This window comes from Melospiza melodia, chromosome 12 (assembly GCF_035770615.1).
Source record: "Melospiza melodia melodia isolate bMelMel2 chromosome 12, bMelMel2.pri, whole genome shotgun sequence".
NCBI lineage: Eukaryota > Metazoa > Chordata > Aves > Passeriformes > Passerellidae > Melospiza > Melospiza melodia.
In genome coordinates this window covers 1,286,744-1,313,131 of record NC_086205.1, presented here as the reverse complement: position 1 = coordinate 1,313,131, position 26,388 = coordinate 1,286,744, and the positions used below count along the sequence as shown (strand labels likewise).

At 51.2% G+C, this 26,388-nt stretch overlaps 1 protein-coding gene across 2 annotated transcripts; it reads right to left on the bottom strand.

Moving 5' to 3' along the window:
• Positions 1-438: 438 nt before the first annotated feature.
• On the bottom strand, positions 439-16,778 carry LOC134423486 (HAUS augmin-like complex subunit 5). 2 transcript variants are annotated; one of them, XM_063166452.1, is made up of 17 exons: positions 16,686-16,778; positions 15,730-15,792; positions 15,166-15,198; positions 14,976-15,000; positions 13,072-13,192; positions 11,866-12,002; positions 10,918-10,983; positions 10,727-10,788; positions 10,599-10,656; positions 10,448-10,518; positions 8,776-8,839; positions 8,006-8,130; positions 5,724-6,195; positions 2,827-2,907; positions 1,684-1,860; positions 785-1,011; positions 439-675 (listed from the first exon to the last, which is right to left on the bottom strand). In XM_063166452.1, the coding sequence occupies exons 1-17, from the start codon at positions 16,769-16,771 to the stop codon at positions 501-503; spliced, it is 2,043 nt and encodes a 680-aa protein (XP_063022522.1). In that variant the 5' UTR covers positions 16,772-16,778; the 3' UTR covers positions 439-500. The 2 variants fall into 2 exon arrangements, with proteins under 2 accessions (XP_063022522.1, XP_063022523.1); XM_063166453.1 differs by lacking the exons at positions 5,724-6,195; positions 8,006-8,130.
• Between the last annotated feature and the right edge of the window lie 9,610 nt (positions 16,779-26,388).

The window sequence follows — 26,388 nt, the reverse complement described above, 5'->3', positions numbered from 1 at the left end:
AGGACACCTTGAGGACACTCTGGGGGGACATCTCAAAGCCACCCCATGGACACCTTGGGGACATCTCAGGGTCACTTCAGGGACACTTTGAGGACACCTGAAGAACTCTTGGGGACACTTTGGGGACATCTCAGTGGCCATCGCAGGGACACCTTGGGGACAGCTGAAGGACACTGTGGGGATACCCTGAGAGCATTTTGGGGACATCTTGGGGACATTTTGGGGACCTCAATGGAGCATCATGGGGACACCTTGGGGATACCTCAGGACCCCGCCGGGGACCCTTTGTGGCCATTTAGGGACATTTTGGGGCCATTTGCGGCCATTTTGGGGCGACTTTTGGGCCATTTGGGACATTCTGGGGCGATTTGGGAACATTTGGGGACATTTTGGGTCCCTCCAATGAGCACAGACTCAGGCCACGCCCCTTTCCCCACACCATTTTATTCCCAATACATCAGAACCTCCAGAGTGCTTCAAATGGGCGGAGCCTCCTCTGCTCACTCCTCCCCCTTCCCAACAGTGGGCGGGGCCTCCTCGGGGGTGGGTGGGGCCTCCTCGGGGATGGGCGTGGCCTGCAGGGCGTGGGTGGCAGCTCTCCAGCGCTGCAGCCAATGGGAGAAGGGGGCGCAGCCAGGGGGCGTGGCCAGGACCCACTGAGCCGGCTGGGCCCACCTGGGGAGAGGGGCACGGTTAGGAAAAGGGGGTGGGGCTCTGGGTGGGAGGAGACACGCCCCCATTCCAGGCCTCTCCCCCTCCCTCTAGGCCCCGCCCCCTCCCTCACCATTGGCTGACAAGCTCCTGGAGGCGGGGCCAGTCCCTGATTCGCTGCTCGCAGCCTTCTCTGACCAATCGCAGCCGGGCCAGCAGCTTGGCCTCGTCCATGGTGAGCGGGGGTGGGGCCAGCTGCTCTGGCTCCGCCCCCAGGGCAGGCCCCGCCCCCCGGCGCAGGCGCAGCGCCCCCTGGCGGAGCTGCTGACGCAAGATGGCCGCCTGGGACAGCAGCGAGCCCTGACGGACACAAGGGGATGGGGGCGGGCTTAGCCACGCCCTCCAAACCCCGCAGGACATGCCCACAATTGGCGGCACCCTCCCCCACCTTTTCAGCCCCATTTAAGCCCCACCCCAAATCCCTCCCACTCTCTCCAAGCTCCTCCTCCACTCTTTAAGCTCCTCCCCTTTCCCTCCAGACCCACCCCACATTTCAAGCTCCTCCCCCAATCCTGCTCCCAAGCCCCTCCCCCTAAATTTAAGTCCCTCCTCCATCTTTTGGCTCCTCCCCCATCCCTTGGCTCTCTAAACCCCTCCCTCCTCGAGGCCCCTCCCCCCTCAAGACCCTCCCCCACCCTTTCAGCCCCTCCCCATCTTTAAGCCCCTCCCTCTCTTTAGATGCCATCTGTTTTAGACCCTCCCCCTTTGAGCCCCTCCCCACTCTTAAATCTCCTTCCTCCCCCTCAAGCCACTCCCCCTCTTTAAGTCCCACCCCTCAAGCCTTTGCCCTACCCTTTAGGCCCCTCCCACTTTAAGACTCTCCCCCACTTTACCCAATCCCCTGGTTTAAGCCCCTCCCCCATTTAAGCCCTCTGGGTTAGGCCCCTCTTCCTGGTATAGGCCCCTCCCCCACATTTAAGCCCCTCCCATCCCTCTTTAAGCCCTGCCCCACCCCCTTAGCCCCTCCCCCACCTGTGCCACGCCCATCTCCTGCGCCAGCCCCTGCAGAGGGGGCGTGGTCTGTGCCAGGGGGCGGGGCTCCTCTCCCAGTGCTCCCAGTGCTCCCAGTGCCAGCTGCCGGCGCCGCAGCCTCTCCCCCTCCAGAGGGGGAAGGGCCGAGCCCGGCCCCGCCCGTGCCACGCCCACAACCTGCGGCCAATCAGAGACGTCGGGAACTGGGATCAAACTGGGAGGGACTGGTAGGGAATTGGGAGATACTGGTTTATACTGGGAGGGATTGGGAGAGAACTGGGTTATACTGGGAGGGCACTGGGATCAAACTGGGAGTTACTGGGATCTCAGCTGGAGTCAAACTGGGAGCACTGGGAGGAAGTGGGAGTTACTGGGAGCACTGGGATCAGAGCTGGAGTCAAACTGGGATGAACTGGGAGTGACTGGGAGGGAACTGGGTTGTCCTGGGAGGGACTGGGGGATACTGGGTTATACTGGGAGGGGACTGGGATGGAACTGGGGGGAACTGGGAAGGACTGGGAGGGAACTGGGAGGGAAGTGCAGGATACTGGGATGGACTGGGTTATACTAGGATATACTGGGATGGAACTGGGAGGGTGCTGGGAGGGACTGGGATCAAACTGGGAGTTACTGGGATCAAACTGGGAGTTACTGGGAACACAGTTGGAGTCAAACTGGGAGCACTGGGAGGGACTGGGGGATACTGGGACAGACTGGGAGGGAACTGGGATATACTGGGATCTCAACTGGATTCAAACTGGGGGCATTGGGATGAACTGGGATTGAACTGGGATGGACTGGGAGGGAACTGGGAGTTACTGGGAGCACTGGGAGGGACTGGGAGGGAAATGAGGGATACTGGGATATACTGGGAGGGAACTGGGATCGTACTGGGAGTTACTGGAAGCACTGGGATCAGAGCTGGACTCAAACTGGGAGCACTGGGATGAACTGGGATGGCACTGAGGGACGCTGGATTTTACTGGGAGGGACTGGGATGGACTGGGAGGGAACTGGGATGTACTGGGGAGGAACTGGGGGATACTGGGATGGACAGGAGGATACTGGGATATACTGGGAGGGAACTGGGGGGCTTAGTGGTCTATACTGGTCCATACTGGTCCATACTGGTTTGCTCCCCACCTGCTCCTGCAGCGGTTTCAGCGCCGCTCGGCGCCCCCTGGTGGCGGTGCTCAGGAACCGCAGGCGCTGCTGCAAATGGAGCTGGGGAGGGAAATGGCAAAAATCAACAGAATTCACCCCAAATTCACCCAAAATAACCCCAAAATCAACAAAATGAACCCAAAATTCCCCCGAAACCACCCAAATGTACCAAAAAATCAACAGAATTCACCCAAAAATAAACCCAAAATTCACCCAAAATGAACCTAAAATACATCAAAATGAAACCAAAATTAACCCAAAATTAATCCAAAATCACCTAAATTACCCAAAAATCATCAGAATTCACCCAAAATTCATCCAAAATACCCCGAAACCATCCAAATTAACACAAAAATCAACAAAATTCACCCAAAATTAACAGAACATGCACAAAAATTCACCCCAAAATCCCCCGAAGTCACCCAAATTAACAAAAAAAATCTCCCTGAAATCACCCAAATTAATCCAAAAATCACCAAAATTTACCGAAAAATACCCCTGAAATTATCCAGATTAACACAAAAAATCACCAAACATCACCCCAAAATCAGCCAAATTAACCCTAAAATACACCCAAAATTACTGAAATTAACCCAAAAATCACCAAGATTAACCCAGAAATCCCCAAAAATCCCCAAAATTAACCCAGAATCACCCAAATATCCCCCTGAAATCACCTAAATTTACCCCAAAATCACCAAAATTCATCCAAAAATCCCCCTCAAACCACCCAAATTAACCCCAGAATAACCAAAATTAACTCAAAAAACCACCTGAGATCACCCAAATTAACCCCAAATTAACCCAAAATGCACTAAAATTAACCCCAAAATCCCACAAATCACCCCACAATCACCCAAATTAACCCCAAATCACCAAAATTTGCCTAAAAATACCCCAAATTAACGCACAATTAGCTCACAATTTACCCCAAGTCACAAAAATTAACCCAAAAATCTCCCTGAAATCACCCAAATTGACCCCAAATCAGCCAAAATTAACCCTGAAATCCCACCCAATTAACCCAAAATTAAACCAAAAAGCACCAAAATTAACCAAAAATCACCCAAATTAACCCCAAATACATCAAAGTTCACCCCAAAATCCCCCACAATAAAGGAAATTAACCTCAAATCACCAAAATTTACCTAAAAATACCCAAAATGAACCTAAAATTAACCCAAGAATCCACCAAAGTTAACCCAAAATCAACAAAATTAACCCAAAATCCCCCAAATCACCAAAATTAACCCAAAAAACCAGTCAACCAAAATACCCCAAAAATCTCTCCCAAATCACCCAAAATATCCCAAAATCACCAAAATTACCCAAAATCCTCCATTTCCCCCAAAATTCCCCTTTCTCCCAAACCCCAAAAACCCCTAAATCCACCAAATCCCCCAAAATGCCCAAACCCCAAAACTCCCAAAAACCCCCAAACTCCCCCCAAGCCCTAAACATTCCAAAAACCCCAAAACCTCAAAGTCCCTCAAAACCCTCCAAAATCTCCAAAATTTCCCATTTTACCCCCTCAAAAACCCCAAATCCCAAAACCCCAGAAAACTTCAAAAACCTCAAAATTCCCCTAATCCCCCGAAGTGCCCCAACTCCCAAATCCCCCAATCCCAAAAAAACCCCCAAATCCCAAACTCCCCAATTTCAGCCCAAAATTCCCATTTTACCCCCCCAAAATCCCAAAGCCCCCAAAACTCCAAAATGTCCCCGAATCCCCCCAAACCCCCAAATCCTCCAAGTCCCCTGAAATCCCCAAACCCCAAATCCCCCCAAAAACCTCCAAATCCCCCAAAATTCTCCCCCCAAATCTCCCAAAACCCCAAATCCCAAATACCCCAAAAACCCAAACCCCCAAAACCGCAAATCCCCCAAAATCCCCAAAATTCCCCCAGATATCTCCCAAAATCACAAACCCCAAAATCTCCAAAACCCCCAAATCTTAAATCCCTAAAAATGCCAATAAATCCCCAAAAGCGCCAAAACTCCCCAAAAACCCCCAAAACCCCAAAACGTCCCAAATCCCCCAACCTCCCAAATCCCAAAATCCCCTCAAATACTTCCCCAAAACCTCCAAATTCCCCATTTTATGCCCCCAAAACCCCAAATCCCAAACATCCCAAAATCTCAAATCCCAAAATCCCCAAAAAACCCCCCAAAATCCCAAACCCCAAAATCCCCAAACCCCCAAAACCTCAAACTTCCCCAAATCCCCCAAACTCTAAACCCCCAAACCCCCCAAATCCGAAACCCCAAAAAACCCAAACCCCAAAATCCCCCAAAATGCCCCCAAATCCCCAAACCCCCCCCCCAAAAAACCCAAAATACCGAATCCAAAATGTCCAAAATCTCAAATCCTCAAAATCCCAAATCCCAAAAATCCCCCAAAACTCCCCAAAAAACTCAAAGGCCCAAAACCGCCAAAAAAATCCCAAAACCTCAAACCCCAAATCCCCCAAATTCCCAAACCCCAAATCCCTCAAAATCCCAAATCCCCCCAATCCCCCCACTCCAAATCTCCAACCCCCAAAATCTCAAACACCCAAAATTGCCCCCAATCCCCCAAAATTTCCCATTTTGTCCCCCAAAAACCAAAAAAAACCCCCAAAACACCCCAAAAATCTCAAATCCCAAACTCCAAAATTCCCCATTTTACCCCCAAAAATCCAATAAACCCCAAAAACTCCACAAACCCCAAAAACTCCAAATCCCCAAAACCCAAATCCGAAACTCCAAAAAACTCCAAAACCCCCAAAATTCTCAAATCCCAAACCCCCCAAATTTCCCCATTTTACCCCCCAAAACCCCATAAAAACCCCAAAAACCCCCAAAACCCCATAAAATCCCAAAATTCCCGCACTCACCACTCGGCCCCTCCCCCTCCACAGCTGCTGCCGGAGCTGCTCCAGGGCCGAGTTTGGGGTCAAATCCGTGGAATTTGGGACCAGATTTGGGCATTTAGGATCCAAATTTTGGGATTTTGGGTCCAAATTTAGGGATTTAAGATCCAAATTTTGGGATTTTGGGTCCAAATTTGGGCATTTAGGATCGAAATTTTGGGATTTTGGGTCCAAATTCGGGAATTTAAGATCCAAATTTTGGGGTTTTAGAGCAGATTTTGGAGCTGATTTTGAGGCCAAATGTGAGGATTTTGGGTCCAAATTTTGGGATTTTGGGGCTGAATTTTGTGGATTTTGAGGTTTTGAGGCCGAATTTTGGGGTTTTTGGGGTTCCTGGGGTGGATTTTGGGGATTTTGGAGCTCCTGCTGGAACTGGGTCAGCGCCCGGCCCAGGGAGGCCCGGTAGGCCAAGAGCCCCTCCCGGAGCAGGAACTGCCTGGGGAGGAAATTGGGGTGAGAAATGGGGAAATTGGGAAAATGGGGAAAAATAGGGGGGGGAGGAAATAGGGGGAGAAATGGAGGAAAAAATGGGAATTTTGAGAGAAAAATAGGGGGAGAAATGGGGGAAAATGAGAATAAAATTTGGGATTTTGGGGTCAAATTTGGTGATGTTAGAGCCAATTTTGGATCCCACTTTGGGGACTTCAGAACAGGTTTTGGGACTGAATTTGGGAATTTTGGTGCAGAATTTGGAGATTTAGAGCCAAATTTGGAGTTTTGGGGCTGAACTTTGTGATTTTGGGTCCCAATTTGAGACCGATTTTGGAAATTTTGGGGCTGAATTTTGGGATTTTAGAGCTGAGTTTGGGGCCAAATGGGGGTTTTTGAGGCCAAATTTGGGGATTTTGGGGCCAATTTTGGGAATTTTTGGGCTGAATTTGAGGATTTTTGGGGCTGAGTTTGGGCATTTTAGATCAAATTTTTGGGATTTTATGGACAATTATGGGGCCAAATTTGGGAACTTTGGGGCGAATTTGGAGCGGAATTTTCGTGGTTTCACACAAAATTTGGGGTTTTTTTCTGGGGGTTTGGAGCCAAACTTGGGGATTTGGGGGCTAAATTTGGAGCCAGATTTTGGGGATTTTGGGGCCGGTTGTGGGGATTTTGGAGTCAATTTTGGGGCTGGATTCTGGGATTTTGGGGTGGAATATTGGGAGTTTCGGATGGATTCTGGGGCTGATTTTAGGGCAAATCTGGAGGATTTGGGGCCAAATTTTGGGGCCAAACTTGAGACCAAATCTGGGAATATTGGGGCTGATCTTAGGGCTGGATTGTGGGGATTTTGGGGTCGAATTTGGGTGTTTTAGGGCTGAATTTTGGGATTTTAGACCCAAATTTTGGGGCTGATTTTAGGGCTAAACCCAGAGGATTTGTGGCCAAATTTTGGCGATTTTGGGGCCAAATTTGGGGATTTGAGAGCCAATTTTGGGGTCAAATTTGGGGCCAAACTTGGAGGTTTTGGGGCTGAATTCAGGGAATTTAGAGCCGATTTTGGGACTGATTTTGGGGCCAAATGTTGGGGATTTTTGGGCCGAATTTTGGGGGATTTTGGGGCCCAGGGAGCCCCAGAAGGCCGAGAGCCCCACCCAGAGCAGGAACAGCCTTGGGGGGGAGTGCAGGGAAATCTGGGGTGAGAAATGGGGAAACTGAGAAAATGGGGAAAAAATGGGTGAAAATTGCGGGGGGGGGGGGGGGGAAGGGGGATTTTGGGAGGAAAATAAGAAAAAAATGGGAATAAAAATGGGGATTTGGAGGGAAAAATGGGAATAGAAATGGGGATTTGAGGGGATAAAATTCAGGAAACAGGAGATGAAAAATGGAGATTTTGAGGTGAAAAATGGGGATTTTGGGGAAAAGGCAATAAAAATTGGGAATTCTGGGTACATTAGGACAAATTTGGGATAATTTTGGGTACTTTAGGACAAATTTTAGGGAGTTGGGGGTGGATTTGGGAATTTTTTTGGTACATTTTGGGCTGGATTTCAGACATTTGGGGATAATTTGAAGTATTTTAGGATGGATTTGGGATATTTTAGGATATTTCAGGGGAGTTTGGTCTCACCTGGTGACTCCATCGTTGCCCATCCCCTACTCCAGGTGTGTCCCAGGGGATTTTTGGGACCATTTGGGATTTTTGGGGTATTTTGGACCAGATTCCAGGGATTTTGGAATATTTGAGGGTAATTCAGAATATTTTAGGATAATTGAGGATATTTTAGGGATAATTCAGGACATTTTGGTGTTACCTGATGACTTCTTTGTTGCCCGTCCCCTGCTCCAGGTGCGTCCCCAGCTGCCCCCTCAGGTGGGACAGGTGGGACAGGAGGGGGGGCAGCGCCCCCCACACCTCCCCCACGGCCCCCCAGCACTCCTGGGGACCCCAAAAGCACATCAGGGACCCCAAAATGGCCTAGGGATCCCAAAATCCCAAAAATCCACCCCAAAAATGAGCTCAGAAACCCCCAAAACCCCCAAGTCCACCCCAAAAACGACCCTGGGATCCTGAAAATGGACTCAGAAACCCCAAAACCCCAAAACCACCCCAAAAACCCCAAACTACCCCAAAACCAGCTAAGGAACCCCAAAAATGGACTCGGGGAGCCCAAAAATCCCAAAATCTGCCCCAAAACCCCCCAATACCTCAAAATCCACCCCAAAAATCCCCAATCCACCCCAAAAACACCTCAGGGACACAAAATACGGATTCAGGGACCCCAAAACCCCCAAATCTTGACCCCAAAATTGCCAAAATCCCCCCAAAAATCCCAAATCCCAACCCTAGAAATTCCCAAAATCCCTCAAGTCCCCAAAAAATTCCCCAAAATTCAAATTTCTGACCCAAGAAATCCCCAAATCCCCCAAAAAATCCCCCAAATTCAAAATCTTGGCCCCAAAAAGCCCCAAATCCCCCATCTGAAATTATGACCCCCAAAGAGGCCCAAAATCCTCAATTTTGACCCCAAGAAGCCCCAAAATCCTCAATTTTGACCCCAACCGCGTTCCCCTCCCCCCTCACCTGCAGGAGGCTCTTCAGGGTGGGCGGGGCCTCGGCTGAGGGGGCAGGGCCAGCCAGGAGATCTCTGTGATTGACAGGTGTGAGGCCACGCCCCCAACGGCACCAGAAATCCCCTCAGGGACCCCAAAATGTTCTAAAAACCCCCAAAATTCCCTCCCACCCCATTAAGCCCCACCCACCCACTTAGGCCACACTGATTCCTTTTGGCTGCACCCACTCCTTTAGGCCCCACCCATTCGTTTGGCCATACCCACCCCATTAATCCCCACCTACCCCTTTAAGCCCCGCCCATTTTAGGCCTGCCCAATTCCTTTTAGCCCAACACACCCCTTTAGGCCACACCCACCCCTTTAAGCCTTGCCCATCCCTTTAGGCCCCACCCACTGTTTAAGCCCCACCCACCCCCTGTTTAGGGCCTGCCCGCCCCTTTAACCCCCACCCCTCCCTTTAAGCCTCACCCACTTCTTTAAGCTCCACTCACCCACTTAGGCCCCATCCACCCTTTTAAGCTCCCCCCCATCCCTTTAAGGCCCACCCACCAGTTTAGGCCACACCCACCCCTTTAGGCCACACCCACTCATTCAGGCCACACCCCACCCAACATTTAACCCACCCAATCCCTTCAAGCCCAAACCCACATCTCAAAACCCCGCCCACATCTTTAGGCAACACCCATGCAATTAGGCGCAACCTACCTTTTAAAGTTCCACCCACCTCTTTAAAATCCACCCACTGCATTAAGCCCCACCCACCCCTTTAAGCCCATCGCACCCCTCTAAGCCCCACCCATTTTGGCCACACCCACCTCTTCAGCCCCACACACCCCATTTAAGCCCAGCCTATTCCTTTAAGCCCCACCACTCATTTAAGCCCCAACAATTCCTTTAAGCCCTGCCCACTCCTTTAAGCTCCACCCATGTCTGTAAGCCCCATCTACCTCTTAAGCCCCACCTGCCCATGTTTATGCCCCACCCATCCCTTAAAGCCACACCTACCCATTTAAGTCACACTCCTCTGTGTAAGCACCACCAACATTTAATGCACCTAATCCCTTTAAGCCCCACCTGACTCTTTAAGCCCCACCCAAATCTTTAAGCCACACCCATTCATTCTGGCCCCACCCACCCCTTTAAGCCCCGACTATTCCTTTAAGCCCTATGCATCATTTAAGCCCCACCCACCATTTAGGCCCCACCCACCCCTTTAAGCCCCACCTATTCTCATTAAGCCACACCCATCCCTGTAACCCCCACCCACCTTTTAAAGCCCCCACCCACCTCTTTAGGACTCACCCATTCCTTTAAGCCCCACCCACCACCCTAAGCTCCACCCATTCTTTTAAGCCTCACCAACTCCTTAAAGCCGCACCTATTCCCTTTAAGCCACACCTACCTATTTAAGCCCCACCCATGCTTTTGGCCCCACCCACCCATCCCTTTAATCCCCACCCACCCTTTAAGCTCCACCCACTTATGCCACACCCACCCCTTTAAAGCCCACTCCATCCATTTAAGCTCCACTCACAATTTAAGTCCCACCCACTCATTGAAGCCCCTCCCACCATTAAATCCAGCTAATTTCTTTGAGCCCCACCCACCCTTTTAAGCCCCACCCACCTTTTGAGCCCCCCTACCTCTCTTAGGCCACACCCACTCCTTCAGGCCCCACCCACCTTGTGCTCTGATTGGCCAGGACCTCCAGCGCCCAAAGCACCGCCTCTGGGCTGTGGCCAATCAGTACAGCCTGTAGGGGGCGCCATGTGTCAGAGTAGAGGGCGTGGCCTGAGAAGAGCCACACCCCCTCCCCCAGCCAGCCACGCCCACCTCAGCCTGTTCCGACCAATCTGGAGCCTTCTGAGCCTTCCCGGGGGGACTGGCAGCTCTGGGGTTCATTAATTAATTGATTAATTCACAGGTTAATTAGGAGTTAGGGAGGAAGGGGTGTGGCTCACCTGTGTGGGTGTGGCCTCTGGAGCTCTGCCTCCCTGGCCTTGCACAGGGCCTTGATTGACACCTGCGGAGGGGGAGGGGTTGGGGGAATTTGGGGATTTTTGGGGGGTCCTGGGATGATTTTGGGGGAATTTTGGGGGGTCCTGGGCTGATTTTGGGGTCCATGAATGGTCTCCAGGCCTCGCCCACTCACCAGCACTTCCGGCTCCGCCCCTGCGGCCAAGATGGCCGACAGCTCCTCCCGGGATTGGCCCGGCCTGAGGGGATCCAAAAGTCTTTTAAAATACCCAAAATCTCCTCAAAATCCCCAAAATCCCCCAAATTTACCCATAATCCACTCAGGAACTCCAAAAATCCCATGAAGAACCCCAAAGTCTCTTCAAAATCAACCAAAACCCCTCAAAATTTCTTCAAAATCCCCCCAGATCCCCTTAGGAACACAAAATCCCCCCAAAATCCCTCAAGTCCCCCAAAATCCCTCAGGGACCCCAAAATCTCCCCAAATTCCAAAAAAATCCCCTCACAAACCCCAAAATCCACTCAGGAACCCCAAGAATCCCCCCAGAAAACAAAAATTGCCTCACAATTCCCCGAAATCACCTCAGAGACCCAAAAATCTCATCAAAATTTCTTCATAATCCTCTAAAATCTGAAAATTCCCACCAGGGACCACAAAATCCCCTCAGGAACCACAAAATTCTTCAAAAATCCTCTCATGGACCCCAAAACCTCCTCAAAACCCTTCAAAATTCCCAAAATCCCATTAGGAACACAAAATCCCTCAAAATCCTTCAAATTGTCTCAAAATCCTTCAGGAACCCAAAATCCTCCAAAAACGCTTCAGGGACCCCAAATTCTCCTCAAAATGTCCCAAAATCTTCTCACAATCCCCAAGAGACACAAAAAATCTCTTGAAAACCCTTCAAAATCCTCCCAAGTCCCAGAGAATCCTCCAAAATCCCCTCAAAAATCACCCCAAATCCCCTGAAGGACCCAAAATTCAGTCAGGGACCAAAAAGTCGAAAAATCCCCCAAATTCCCCCATTGCCCATATAAGGAAATTCCCCCATTGCCCATATAAGGAAACACTGCAAGGCCCCGCCCCTTCCACCCTGCCCCTTCAGGCCCCGCCCCTTTTACCTTTACGGATTGCCCGCAGCGCCCCCTCGTGGCCGTCCCGCAGCCCAGCCGGGCCCGGCTCCGCCCCCAGCAGCTGAAGCTCCGCCCCTCGCTGAAGCTCCGCCCACCGCCGGCTCTGCGCCACCTCCAGCGAGGCGTCTGGGGGGAAAGGGGGACCCCAAAGGTTTGGGGTGAGAACCCCCAAATTTGGGGTTTGGGGGGTCTGGGACCCCTAAATTGAGGGAGGGGACCCCGAAATTGGGATTTAGGGGGATCAGGGACCCCAAAATTGAGGAAGGGGACCCCAGAATTGGGGTCTAGGAGGACATGGAACCCCAAAATTGGGGTTTGGCCTCGATCAGAGACCCTAAAAATGGGGAAGGGACCCCAAAATTTAGGTTTTGGGGGTTCAGGGACCCTAAATTTAGGGTTTTGGTGGTCGTGCGAGCTCAAAAAGGGGGAAGGGGACCTCAAATTTCGGGCTTGGAGAAAAATTGAGGTTTGGGGTTTCTGGGACCCCAAAATTGGGGATGGGGACTCGAAAATTGGGGTTTGGGGGGGTCAGGAACCCCAAAATCAGGATTATGGTAGTTCTGGGACACTAGAAATCAGAGGGACCCCAAAATTTGGGGGTAGAGACCTCAAAATACAGTAAGGAGCCAAAAATTGGGGCTGGGGGGGTCCAGGGACTCCAAAATTGGGAAAGGGGACCCCAAAATTTGGGGTGAAGATACCAAACTGGGGCTTTAGTGGCTCAGGGACCCCGAAATTGGGGTCCAGGAGGACATGGGACCACAAAGTTGGGTTTTGGGGGTGCTGGGACCCTAAAATTGGGGAGAGGGACCCCAAATTTGGGGCTGGGGTGTTCAGGGACCCCAAATTTGGGGTTCAGAGGTTCTGGGACCATAAAAATTGGGGGAATCCCAAAATTTAGGGGTGGGGACCCCAAATTTGGTGTCTGGGGTGTTCAGGGACCCCAAAATTGGGGTTTGGGAGCATCAGGGATCCCAAATTTGGGGTTAGGGGCAGGTCAGGGACCACAAAATTGGGGTTTTGAGTGGGCAAGGAATTCCAAATTTGTGGTGAGGACCCCAAAATTGGGACTTAGGGGCATCATGAGACCCCAAAAATGGGGCATACCCCAAAATTGGGGGGTGGGGAGCCCCCGAAATGGAGGTTTTGAGGTTAGGAACATTTGTGCGGCGCCCGCGTTTCCGGCCGGACTCACCGAGGCGCTGCGCTGTTTCCTGTGCGTCCGCAATGGCGTCCCCCAGGTCCCGCACCTCGTTCCGGAGCCGCTCCACGGCCGCGCGCAGCACCCCCTGCTGGTCCGGCAGAGCTGGAGCGGCCTGCGCCAAAATGGCCCAAAAGCGCCAGAATTCAGCCAAAATTCACCCAAATGTACCTGAGAGTGTGCCCAGAGTTCTCATGATACCCAAAACTCTCAAAATATTGAGAAAATCCACAAAAAAAACCCCAAAATTCCACAAAAACGAGGGTTAAAATTGGCCCATATATGCCCGAATTCACCTCAAAACTCACCCCAATATCCCTGAGATTGTGCCCAGCGTCCTCACGATACCCAAAACTCCCAAAAAAACGAGAAAATACCCCCAAACGAGGCTCAAATTGACCCAACTCCGCCCAAATTCACCACAAAAGTCACCCCAATATCCCTGAGATTGTGCCTAGGGTTCTCACAACACTCAAAACTCACAATAAAAACGAGAAAAATCCCACAAAAAATACCCCAAAATCCCACAAAAATGAGTCTCAAAATTGACCTCAAAATTCTCTGAAAAAAGTCCCCGAAAACTCTCCAAAATTACCCCCAAAACTCCCCCCAAAAATCCCCACAAGTTTTATAAAAACAAGGCTCAAAAAAATTTCCAAAATGCCCCCAAAAATCCCAAGATTTTATAAAAATGAGGCTCAAAATGGACCCAAATTCACCTGAATTCAGCCCAAAATGCACCCAAAATTCACCCCAATATCCCTGAGATTGGGCCCACGGTTCTCATGATACCCAAAACTCCCAAAGTTTGGGGAAATCCCACAAAAAAAAAACCAAAATGAGGCTCAAAATCGACCCCCAAATCCACCCCAATTCACCCCAAAATCCCTGAGATTGTGCCCAGCGTCCTCATGATACCCAAAACTCCCAAACAAACAGGAAAACTCCACAAAAGAACCCCAAAATTCCACAAGAATGAGGGTTAACATGGCCCCAAATCCTCCAAAAAATCCCCAAAACTGCCCCCCCCAAAAATCCTTAAAATTCCCCCCAAAAATTCCACCAAAATTCCCCCCAAAAATCCACCAAATTCCCCAAAAACTCCCAAAAACCCTAAAAATGAGGCTCAAAATTGACCCTAAATCCTCCCAAATTCACCCCAAAAATCCCTCAAGTAGCTCTGAGATTGTCAAAAAATCCCAAAATCTTTTTCAAAATTCCCAAAAACCCTGAAAATTCCCAAATATCCAAAAATCCCTAAAATTTCCCCCAAAAATTAAAAAAATCCACAAAATTCCCCTTAAAATCCCAAAAAAACCCCCAAAAATCACTCAAAATTCTCCCCAAAAATTCCCAATACCGCCCAAAATGCCACAAAAATGAGGCTCAAAATGGACCCCAAATCCGCCTGAATTCCCCCCCAAATTCGCCCAGATATCTCTGAGATTGTCAAAAAATCGCAACAACTCCCCAAAGTCTTTTTCAAAATTCCCCAAAAACCCTGAAAATCCCAAAAATCCCGCAAAAAATCCTCAAAATTCCCCAAAAAATCCCCGAAAAATCACTTTTAAATGCCCCAAACCCCCCAAATCCCTCCCAAAATTCCCACAAAACCAAAAAAAAAATTCTCCAAAAATTTTGCACTTCGCCCACAAAAAAAAAATCCCATTTCAAGCTGTAAAACTCCCCTGGACCCCCCAAAATTCCCTCAAATCCCCTCCAAAAATCCCAAAGAATCCCCCAAAATCCAAAAAAACACCTTAAAATTCGTCAAAATTCCCCAAAAATCCCCAAATTTCCCTAGAATGTCCCCAAATCTGAGGGAACACCCCCAAATTTTGAGTTTCCCACCCCAAACCTGTCCCCAATTCTCCCTCAGGTTTTGGGGTCCCGCTCACCTCCAGCTCCTGCAGGTGCCCGTACCTGAACCCCGAGTTAAGGAACAATTTGGGGATCCCCCAAAACTCTCCTCTTCAATATAAGGTTCAACCCCCAAACTTGGGCACCCCCACCCCAAATTTTGTGGTTTCCAGAATTTTCTATCCCAGGAACCCCCAATTTTTGAGGATCCCCCAAAATTTCGGATACCAGCGCAGATTTCCTCGGATCTTCTTCACGTTCCTGTGGGGACACCCCAAAAATTCTGTGAGGGGAGAACCGGGAAAAGGAGCGGGAAAAGCGGCGCGGGGCATGATGGGAGCTGTAGTTCAGGGGGGTGGGCACTGCAATGATCCTCTATGGGCAGAGCGGGGCGTGATGGGAGCTGTAGGCCGGCTATAATGAAACTTAATGGGGCGTGGGGCATGATGGGAGCTGTAGGCTTGGCTATAATAGAACTCAGTGGGGCGCGGGGGATGATGGGAGCTGTAGGCTTGGCTATAATGGAACTCAGTGGGGCGCGGGGGATGATGGGAGCTGTAGGCTCGGCTATAATGGAACTCAGTGGGGCGCGGGGGATGATGGGAGCTGTAGGCTTGGCTATAATGGAACTCAGTGGGGCGCGGGGGATGATGGGAGCTGTAGGCTCGGCTATAAGGGAACTCAGTGGGGCGCGAGGGATGATGGGAGCTGTAGGCCCGGAAAGCATCTCCCTCTCCTTCCCCTTAAATTTTGGGGTTTTTCACCCTCCCCAGTGTTGGGGTCCCCCCTCACCGCTGGTTCCGGACGTGGCGGATGACGTAATCCCAGATGGGGGCTGCGGGGCCGGAGCAGAGCCTGCAGGGGAGGGAATTGGGGCACCCCAACATTTGGGGGTGACCATAAAATTCACCCAGGAGCCCAAAATTCACCTAGGAACCCGAAAATCATCCCCAGGAACCCCCAAATCCACTCAGGATGCTCTAAAAGGGACTCCAAAAGGACTCCTCCGGACCCCCAAAACCACCTTCCAAAGGGACCCCAAAATCCCCACAGGACCCCCCAAAACCTCCCAAGGACCCTTCAAGGGACCCCAAATTCTCCAGGACCTCCTAAAGGACCCCAAAAGCATCCCCAGGACCCTCTAAAGGGACCCCAAAACCCCCCAGAACTCTCCAAAAGATCCCAAAATCTCCTCAGGACCTCCCCAAACATCCCCATTACCCTCCAAGGGGACCCCAAAAGCATCCCCAGGACCCCCAAAACTTCTCAGGACCCTCCAAAGAGACCCCAAAACCACCTCAGGACCCCCCAAACCCACCCAGGACCCTCTAAAGGGACCCCAAAATCCCCCCAGGACCACCCAAAAGGACCCCAAAATCCCCCCAGCACCCCTAAACCCCCTCAGGACCCTCTAAGAGGACCCAAAATTCACTCAGGACCCTTTAAAAGGACCCAAAAACTCTGTCAGGACCCCCCAAAACCCAGCCAGTACCCTCCAAGGGGACCCCAAAACGCCCCAGGATGTTTCAAAGGGACCCCAAAATCCCTTCAGGACCCCCAAAATTCCCCCAGGACCCCCCAAAACCTCTCAGGACCCTCCAAGGGGACCCCAAACCTCCACAGCTCCCACCACATTCCCGCTCTCCCCTCACGGAACCCTCGGGAGTTCCCACGCCCGGCCCCCCGCAACCCCCCGGCCCCTCCCCGCCTCAAGGGGGTCCCCATGGGGGTCCCCGGCTGGTCCCGACCTGCGGAGCGCGGCCGGGGAGGGGATGGCGGAGGGCGGCAGCTCCATCTCCTCTCGGAGCCAGCGCTCCAGCGCCTGCGCCATCATGGGCGGGGGGCGCTGAGGGGACCGAAAAACCGCGGGAAAAGCGCCGCGGGGCAGCACGGGAGTTGTAGTGCGGGAGGGGCGGGGCATGCAATGAGGGGCAATGGGAGGCGCGGGGCTTTACGGGAGTTGTAAGCGAGTAACTGGGGCGCTGTGGTGCGCGAGAGATGATGGGAGTTGTAAGCGTGGCTGTAATGATTCTCTATGGGGCTCGGGGGCTGATGGGAGTTGTATGCGTGTTTGTAATGGGGTTCTATGGGTTATAATAATTCTCTATGGGGCGCGGGGGGTGGTGGGAGTTGTATGCGCGTTTGTAATGGAGCTCTATGGGTGATAATGATTCTCTTTGGGACTCTATGGGTTATAACGATTCTTTATGGAGCGCGGGGAATGATGGGAGTTGTATGCACGCCTGTAATGGGGCTCTATGGGTTATAATGATTCTCTACGGGACTCTATGCGTTATAATGATTCTCTATGGGGCGCAGGGCCTGATGGGAGTTGTATGCGTGTTTGCAATGGAACTCAACGGGCGTCGCGGGGCATGATGGGAGCTGTAGGTCAGGAAGTTACTCGACGGGGAAACTTGGGGGTCTGGGGGCACTTTGGGGTCCTAAGGGCCACTTATGGGTCAGAAGAGCCATTTAAGGGACACTCAAAAGGCACCTGAGGGGAACTTTGGTTCTGAGGGCACTCAGGGTCACTTGGTGAGCTGGATCCTGGCTTTACCTGGCCTCTGTGGGGCGCGGGGGATGATGGGAGTTGTAGGCTCTTGGCAGCATGGGAATTGTAGACGCAGACTGAGGGTCTTTGGGGCAGGGGGAGGTTTAGGGGGGCACCTGGGAGTCCGTGAGGGCAGTCGGAGGTCCTGAGTGGGGGCTGAGAGATCACTTAGGAATCCTGGGAGGCACTTGGGGGTCCGGGGGGGCAACTGAGGAGCAACTTTGTGTTTGGGGGGACATTTGGGGGCGTGTACCGGGCACTCTGTGTGGCTGCGTGGCATGAGGGGAGGTGTAGGCCCGGCTTCCATTAGACTCAACGGGGCCGCGGAGCATGAAGTGAATTGTAAGCCAGCCATCAATACTTATGTGTAGTGCCGCAGGGCACGACGGGAGTTGTAGACCCCGCTTCAATGGCGCTCTAAGAGGCCACGAGGCATGCTGGGAGCTGTAGTCCAGCCTTTAATAGCTCTCTATGCCGCCGCAGGGCATGACGGGAGTTGTAGTCAAAAAACCCAAAACAAAATGGCGCGGCCTTTAGATGCCGCCGTCAAGGCCGCTGATTGGTTGCAAGCTGTGATTGACAAGCAGGTAGACCAGTGGGAGGTGGCGCCGGCAGAAGGCGGGAAGCGGCAGCTCCTGAGGGCGGCGGTGAGGGGGGGGCACGGATTTTGGGGGGGATTTGAGGCGATTTTGGGGAATTTTGGGGGACTTTTGGGATCCTTCACAAGCCTCTCACCCCTGCCAAGCCGCAGGGACGCGTCCGGAGCTGTGATGGCCGTCAAGGCGAAGGTGGAGAAACCAGGTGAACTCGGCCGGGAGCCCCAAAAACCCCAAAATCGCCCAAAAAACCCCAAAATTCCACAAAAATCCTACTCGGGACCCTCCAAAACTTCTCAAATCCCCTCAGAAATCGCCGAAATCCCAAAGGATTTCCCGAATATATCCCAAGACAACACAAATCCTCCCCAAAATTCCCAAAATAGGCTCAAAATTCCACCCAGAATTCCCCAAATTCCTCCCAGATTCCTCCAGAACCCCCAAATTCCCCACAATTCTCAAAATTTTCTGCCCAATTTCTTAAAAACTCCTCACAGGACCCTGAAAATTCACCAAATTCCCAGAGCTGGACCCAAAAATTCCCAAAAATTCCGAATTTTTTCCAGTGCTGAACACCAAAATTCCTTAAAATTCCCCCCACATCCCAATTAAAACCCAAAATACCCTCAAAATTCTCATTTGAATCCCCCAAAATCCCAACGAAAACCCAAAAATTCCATTTAAACCCCAAAAATCCTTTTAAGACCCCAATATTGCCCCCAAAATTCCCCATATCCCCTCAAAATTCCCATCTCAATCCCTCAACATTCATTTTTAACCCTAAAATTTCTTCTTTAAGCCCCCAAATCCCCTCCAGGATCCCCCAAATTTAAAAGAATCCCTCAAAAATCCCAAATTTCCCTGAACTTGTCCCCCAAATTCCCCTCAAATTCCAAAAAAACCCCAAAATTCTCCCAAAAATTCTCTAAAACTTGCCCAAATGCCCTCCAGAATCCCCCAAGTTTAAAAATAATTCTCTAAAATCCTCAAAATTTCTGAATTTCCCAGAACCGGACCCCCCAAATTCTTCCCAAATTCCCAAAAATTCTCCCCAAAATTCCCAGTTATTCCCCAGATTTCCCCAAAACTGCCCCAAATCCATTCCAGGACCCCCAAATTGCCAAAAATTCCCGCAAAATTCCAAAAGTCTCCAATATTCCCAGAACTGGACACCTCAAAGCCCCAAGACTCCACAAAATCCCACAAAACTCCCCCCAAATGCCTTCCAATATTCCTAAAAATTCCCCCAAAAATACCAAATTTCCACCAGTTTCCCCAGTATTCCCCAAAAAATGCCCAATATTCCATTTCACTCCCTCAAAATTCCCATTTTAACCCCAAAATTCCCCAAATCCCCTCCAGGACCCCCAAATATCCCCTCAAATCCCCCAAAATCTCTTCCACCATTCCCAAAACATCAAACAAAATCCCCAAAATTTTCCCATTTCAACCCCAGAAAATCTCCCAGAAACCCCAAAATTCCCAGAAAGTCCCAAAAATTCCCCCAAATTCCCATTTCAACCCCCATAAATCCCCAAAATTCCTGGTGCTGGAGCCCAAATTCCCAAAAATTCCCCCCAAACTCCCCCAAATTCTTTTCCTCATTCCCAAAAATGCTGCAAAATTCCCAAAAATCACCCGAATTCCCCCAAAATTTCTTCTAAAAACCCCCTAAATCCCTTCCAACATTCCCAAAACATCCCCAAAATTCCCATTTCAATCCCAAAATCCCCCTAAAAATTCCCAGAATCCTCCCAAATTCCCCCCAAATTTTTCAAATCTCCCCAAATTCCCCCAATGTACCCAAAAAAATCCCCCAAATTCCCCCCAAAATTTCCATTTCAACCCCAAAAAATTCCCATTTCAACTCCCAACACCCCCATTCCCCCAAAATTCCCAAAAATTCCCCTCAGAATCCCCAAACCCCCTCAGCATTTCCCCAAATCCCCTCCAAGTCCCACAAAATTCCCAAAAATTCCCATTGCAACCCCAAAAATGCCCCAAAAGTTCCTAAAATTTCCCAGAATTTCCCCAAAACTCTTCAGACTTTCCACAAATCTCCCTGAAATGCCTTCCAATATTTAAAAAAATCCCCAAAATTCCCCAAGAAATCCCAAAATTTCCTCAAAAATCCCCTTGTTCCCTGAGCTGGGGCCGCTTGGAGGCCCCAGAATCCCCCAAAACTGTCCCAAAATTCCTTCCAAAATGTCCAAAAAACCCCACAAATTTTTCCCAAAGTCCATTAAGAATTGCAATTTAAACCCCCAAAGTTCCCATTTCAACACCATAAAACCCCCTTAAAATCCCAAAACCTCCCCTAAAACTTCCCCAAATCCCAAAAAATCCCCAAATTTCCCCAAATTTCCTAAAAAAAAATTGAATTTCCCAGAGCTGTGCCCTGGAGCTGCTCAGCACCACCTGGAGCCCCCAAATCTCCTCAAAATTCCTCAAAATTCCCTCAAATCCCACCCAACATTCCCAGAAAATCCCGAAATCCCTAAAAAATGTCTTCCAAAATTAAAAAAAAATCCCAAAACATCCCAAATTTTCCCCCCAAATATCCCATTACAAGCCACAAAATTTTCAAAATCTCCCCAAAATTTCCCCCAAAAATCCCATTTCAAACCCCAAAACTCCCCCTTTAAATCACCCAAACCCCGAAAGTCTCCCAAAACTGTCCAAAATCTCAAACAAAATTCCCAAAAATCCCCCAAAATCCCAGAAATTCCCCAAATTTTCCCCAAAGTTCCCCAAGTTTCCCCAATTTCCTAGAGCTGTCTGCTGGTGCCGCCCGGCGCCGCCTGGAGCCGCCAAATGTCCTAAAAATTCCCCCAATTTTCCCAAAATGCCCCAAATGCCCTCAAAATCCCCCCAAAATTTCTTCCAAAAATTCCCCAGTTCCTTCCAACATTCCCCAAAATTCCCGTTTCAAACCCCAAAATCCTGAAAAACTCGGTGGAGAGTCAGGGCTGTGTGTGCAGCAGGAATGGGGCTGTACGGTCAGTCAGGGATCTGTGTGTGGGGCAGGAATGGGGCTGTACGGTCAGTCAGGACATCTTCCCCCCCTGCAGTCAGACCTTTGCTCCGTACCTGGCCGCACCCAGCCGGATGTGGGCAGAAGGAAATGACACTGCCCAAGCCATAAAAACCCCCGTGACCCCTCAATAAACGGCATTTGCTGTCCGCCATGTTGGAGTCAGGAGCATATTGACCGAGTGACCCTGGGCTTTGGGCCACCATGCCAGACTGAGAACCAGGTCACCACGCCTTGAGAAGGCAACAGTCATGCATGATACACAATGAGAAAAAAAGGCATATATTATCAGAAGAGCATCTCAGTTTTTCAGAGGAGGAGAGATTCATTGATGTCCCAGCAGTCAAACCTGTTCAAATACTTTCCTCAGGGCTTCCTTGAGATGAGAGGTGACCAGCAGAGGCCAAAGCCAGCCAGTGCTCTCTGTCCTGGCAGCTTTTGCCTGGGAGAACCCTTGCAGATAGGGAATTTTTCAGGGGGAGTATCAGTTTTGGCTGTGGGCACATGGAAAGAGGGATGGTTCTTTTCCATAGGAAGGAAAGCACCGAGCCCCAGTTCTCCAGGGGCTGATGAGAAGCAGCCCTCAGCATTCCAAGATCAGCTGGACCTGTCAGGTGGCCCCTGAGAGGCCAAACCAGCCAGACCTGTTCCATGTTCCCTTGGTTCCATGAGGCCCTGCAGTGTCACAATGTTCTCCTTGCTTCTGCAGTGTCACAGTGGCCCCGTGCTTCCACGAGGCCCTGCAGGGTCACAGTGGCCCTTTGGTTCCATGGGGCCCCACAGTGTCACAATGGGCTCCATGATTCCATAGGGCCTTGCAATGCCACAATGCTCTCCATGGATCCATGATGCCCTGCAGGATCACGGCGGCCCTTTGACTCCACGGGCCCCTGAAATGCAGCAATGGCCTCTTGGTTCCACAAAGCCCCGCTGCTTCACACTGGGCCCTAGGGACCGTGTGGCCCAACAGAGCCACAGTGATGGCCTTGGTGCCACGGCGTCCTGCCAGTGTCACAATGATCCCTTCATTTCAGAAGGCCCCACAGGGTCACAATGATCCCCACAGGAAGGAAAGCACGGAGCCCCAGTCTTTCAGGGACTGATGACCTGCAGTCACCAGAGGCCAAGGCCAGACCTGTCTCTCTGTATTGGCAGGTTTGTCTGGGAGCAACTCTTGGATATTGGAAATTTTGAATGTTGGATTTCATTTTCAGCCAATTTTGGCCTGGAGGAGAAGGCTAATTCTTCTCCACGGAAAGGAAAGCACTGAGACCCAGTGTTTGGAAGGCAGGTGAGAGCTGGCCCTCAGGAGGCCAAGGCCAGCCAGACCTGTCTGTAATGGCAGCTTTGTGCAGGAGAAATCATTGGATATAGGACTTTTGGAGGTGGAGTCCCAATTTCAGCCATGAGCGGAGAAGATGGTTACATTCCATAGGAAGGAAGGGGTGCAGCCCCAGGGTTTCAAGGCAGAATAGAGGCAACCCCCAGAGTCCAAGGTCAGCCGGAGCTGTCTGTCCTGGGAGCTTTTGTCTGGGAGGAAAACCCCTTGAACATAAGAATTTTGGAGGAAAAATACCAAATTCAGATATGGCCACCTGGGCAGGAGAGACGGTTCTTTTCCATAGGAAGGAAAGCACTGAGCCCCTGTGTTTGAAGGCAGGTGAGAGACAGCTCTAAAGAAGACAAGGGCAGCCAGGCCTGTCTGTAATGGCAGCTTTTGTCTGGAAGCAATCCCTGGATATTGGGAATTTTGGAGGGGGAATCCCATTTTGGCCATGGATGCTTGAATGAGAAGGGCAGTTCTTTTCCATTTGAAGGAAAGCCCAGAGCCCCAGGGTTTCAAGGGTACATGAGAAGAGACCCTCGACATGCCAAGGGCAGTTGGTTCAGTCAGGCCAAGGCAACCAGACCTGTTCCCTGTTCCCCTGTTTCAATGGGGCCCTGCAGTGTCACAGTGGTGGTGTCATATTGGATCCTTGGTTCCATGAGGCCCAGATGTGTCACACTGGCCTCTGGTTTCCATGGGGCTCCAGACTGTCACAATGGTCCCTGGCTTCCATGAGGCCTGGCAGTGTCACAGGGGTCTCCTTGGTGCCGCAGTGTCACAATGGACCCTTGGTTTCATGGGGACTCACAATGTCAGAAGGGTCTCCTTGGTTCCATGAGGCCCTGCAGAGCCCCTTGATCCAACGAGGCCTCCAAGTGTCATCATGTCCCCCAGGATTCCATGAGGCCCCACAATGTCACAATGGACCTTTGGTTCCATGGGATCCTGCACTGTTCCATGGATCCTTAGTTCCATGGGGCCCAGGAGTGTCACAATGGCCTCCTTGGTTCCATGGTGCCACACTGTGTGACAACTGCCCCTTGGCCTGCCAAGATCCCACAGTGTCCCAGTGCTTCCTTGCTTCCATGGGGCCTCCAAGTGTCCCAACAGTCTCCATGGTCCCATAAGGCCTTGCAGTGTCACAACAGACCATTGGTTTCATGAAGCTCCACAGTGTCACTGTGGTCCCCTTGGCTCCACAAGGCCCTGAAGTGCCACAAAGGCCCTTTGGTTTCACAAGGCCTCAGAGTGTAAAAATGGCCTCCATGGTTCCATGAGGCCCTGCTGGGTCACAATGGACCTTTGGTTCCATGATGCCCCAGAGTGTCACAATGGAATCTTTGGTTCCACAGTGTCAGAATGGACCCTTCATCCGATGGCCACCCACAGTGTTCACTGCAGTCCCCTTGCTTCCACCAGGCCCTGCCATGCTCTAATGGCCCCTTAGTTCCAGTGGGTCCCAAAGGGTCAGAACAGTCTCCATTATCCCATGAGGCCCCACAATGTCACTGTGCTCCCCTTGGTTCCACAGGGCCCCACAGTGGAACAATGGACTCTTGGTTCCATGAGGCTCCTCAGTCCCAATGGTCTCCTTGGATCCACAGTGTCACAGTGGCCCCTTGGCTCTGTGTGGCCATGCTGTGTCACAATGGCTCATGGTTCCATGAGGCCACACAGCTTAACAAGGGACCCATGGTTCCACCAGGCCTTGCTGTGTCACAGTGGCCCCTTGGTTCCAAGAGGTTTCTCAGGGTCACAATGGTCTCCTTGGATCCACACTATCACAATGGACCATTGGTTCAATGTGGCCCCAATGTGCCAAAATAGATTTTGGTTCCATGGGGTTCTGCTGTGCCACCATGGACCCTTTGTTCCATGAGGTTGCACAGTGTCACAGCTGACTCCTTGGTTCTGTGAGGCCCCACTGTCACCAAATCTCTGAAATATCAGAATAAGGCTCCCAAACACTAATCTGCTATTTCAGAGACAATCATTTATTCAGGCTTAAGGTCCAACATGGGATAACTCCTAACCCTTTGTGGACATGGAATTCTACCAGTGTGTTACTTATATACAGTCCCTAAATGTGAATTACAATTTACTCCTTTCCATAAAACCCACCCCAAGTTCCCGGATTCACTCCTTGTTTTCTCTATCCCTGCACCCTTGAGCCAGATGTCTTCTTTTCCTCTTCCAACCATCCTTGCTGGGAAAGCAGCCCCTGCATGCCTTGTTCCTGTGCTGAAAGTTCACAGGCAGGGTAAAAATGGAATGAACCCTTTTGGTATCAGCCCCAGGCTCTGTGTGGGCAGGCAGAGGCAGGCAGGAGGCAGAGCTGTCAGCAAAGGAAGGGCCCAGCCAGGTGGGGCAGCCAGGGGATGCCGACAGCCTGCAGGGACAGAGGGGCAGGGCAGGGACACTGTGGGACAGCCTGGGCTGCACAGGGCACAGGGATGGGCAGCAGCTGCAAGACAGCCCTGCCAGAGCCGACTTGGGCAGCACTTTGGCCATGGCTGCTGGGCCTGGGCCTGAGGCCACGAGGGGACAAGTGACCCTTGCAGGCCTGGGGCCTCATTGCCTCCTTGTCCCTGCTCAGCAGCCTGGCAGGGGCCGCCCCATGCTCCTGTCCCTGGCATTGCACATCCCCACATGCCAGTGCCCATCCCGGGAAGAGCCCTGAGCAAGGAGGGAGGGACAGGATCTGCCTGGCCAGGGGCTGGGGCTCAGGCCTTGGCCCTTGGCATTCCTCAAGCACATCCAGGTGTGCTCAGCACCAGAGACACCTTTGCCTTGTTTGTCCCCAGCTGTCATCACTGCCTCCAGTGTTCTGCTCTGACTGGAACCTGGGGACACTTTCCCAGTGGTGTCCCTCTGTGGGAGTCATTAAAACTTCAGGAAAATTTGGAGTCTAAATTTAACTTTCAGTTCTTGAGAAGTTTTTTCAAGACACTTCAAGGACTGAGTCTGATGTAAACATCATCAAAGCCCTGAGAGGGTCATTAAAGTTTTCCTAGTCCAGTTTTGGAGAAAGATTTCAAAGAGCAGTAATAAAATACACATTCCTATTTTAAAGGGTGTCTTTTATTAAATTTCTCTTTAGAGCAGAGGTGATTGCAGCATTCTGTGATTGATATTGACCCAGGGTCTCTCCTCAGCAGCTCTGGCCTGCTCACAGAAGCTGTGCCTGGAGCTCTGACCCAGTGTGGACAACCTTGCTCCACATTGCTCAGCTCCATCCTGTCTGTCCTCACTGCCCTGGGCCCTGCTGTGCTTGCAGAGCTGGCTGCACCCAGCCTGAGAGGGGTTTTCACTTTTTGTACTTTTTGCAGCAATCTCAAACTGCTGAGTTTCCCCAGTGCAAACAGACACACTGCTCAGGTGTGTGCCAGCCCCAGGTGCCACCAAAGGCACTGCAGAGCTGCCCTGGGCCAGCTGTGAGGGTGGATCATCAGCCCAAGCTGCACTGGGCCCCTGCAAGGGGCTGTGGCCATGGGCACTGCACTGACCCCACTGCTGGGTTTGTCTGCCATGGCCACCGAGAGAAATTAAACTGTCCTTGGAAACACTGGGGAGGACTGGGACATACTGGGAACACTGGGAATGCTGTGGGAGAGACTAGGACATACTGGGAGTGACCCTGGGGGATACTGGGACATACTGGGGACACTGGGGCCATTGCGGAGAAGACTGGGGACACTGGGGCATCCTGTGGATGTCATTGGGCGCCCCTCCAAGTGCCCACCTGGCTCCCCCAAGTGTCCTCCAGACCCTCAAGTTCTCTCTGAATTCCCTCTCCAGACCCAAAACAGGCCCAAATGTGCCCCAGAAATGTCTCCAGGGACCCAAAGTGCCTCCCTTGACCCTTTCTGAGAAAAAGATGATAAAAAAGATGACAAAAAACCTCAAATACTACTAGTTACCATAAAGAGGAATAAATAAA

Coding starts and splice junctions, on each gene's coding strand:
- LOC134423486 (XM_063166452.1), bottom strand. CDS start 16,771: ATGATGGCGCAGGCGCTGGAGCGCTGGCTCCGAGAGGAGATGGAGCTG. Junction 15,001..15,165: donor ATCCGAGGAAATCTGCGCTG/GTATCCGAAATT, acceptor CTCGGGGTTCAG/GTACGGGCACCTGCAGGAGC. Junction 1,012..1,683: donor AGGAGATGGGCGTGGCACAG/GTGGGGGAGGGG, acceptor TGTGTCCGTCAG/GGCTCGCTGCTGTCCCAGGC.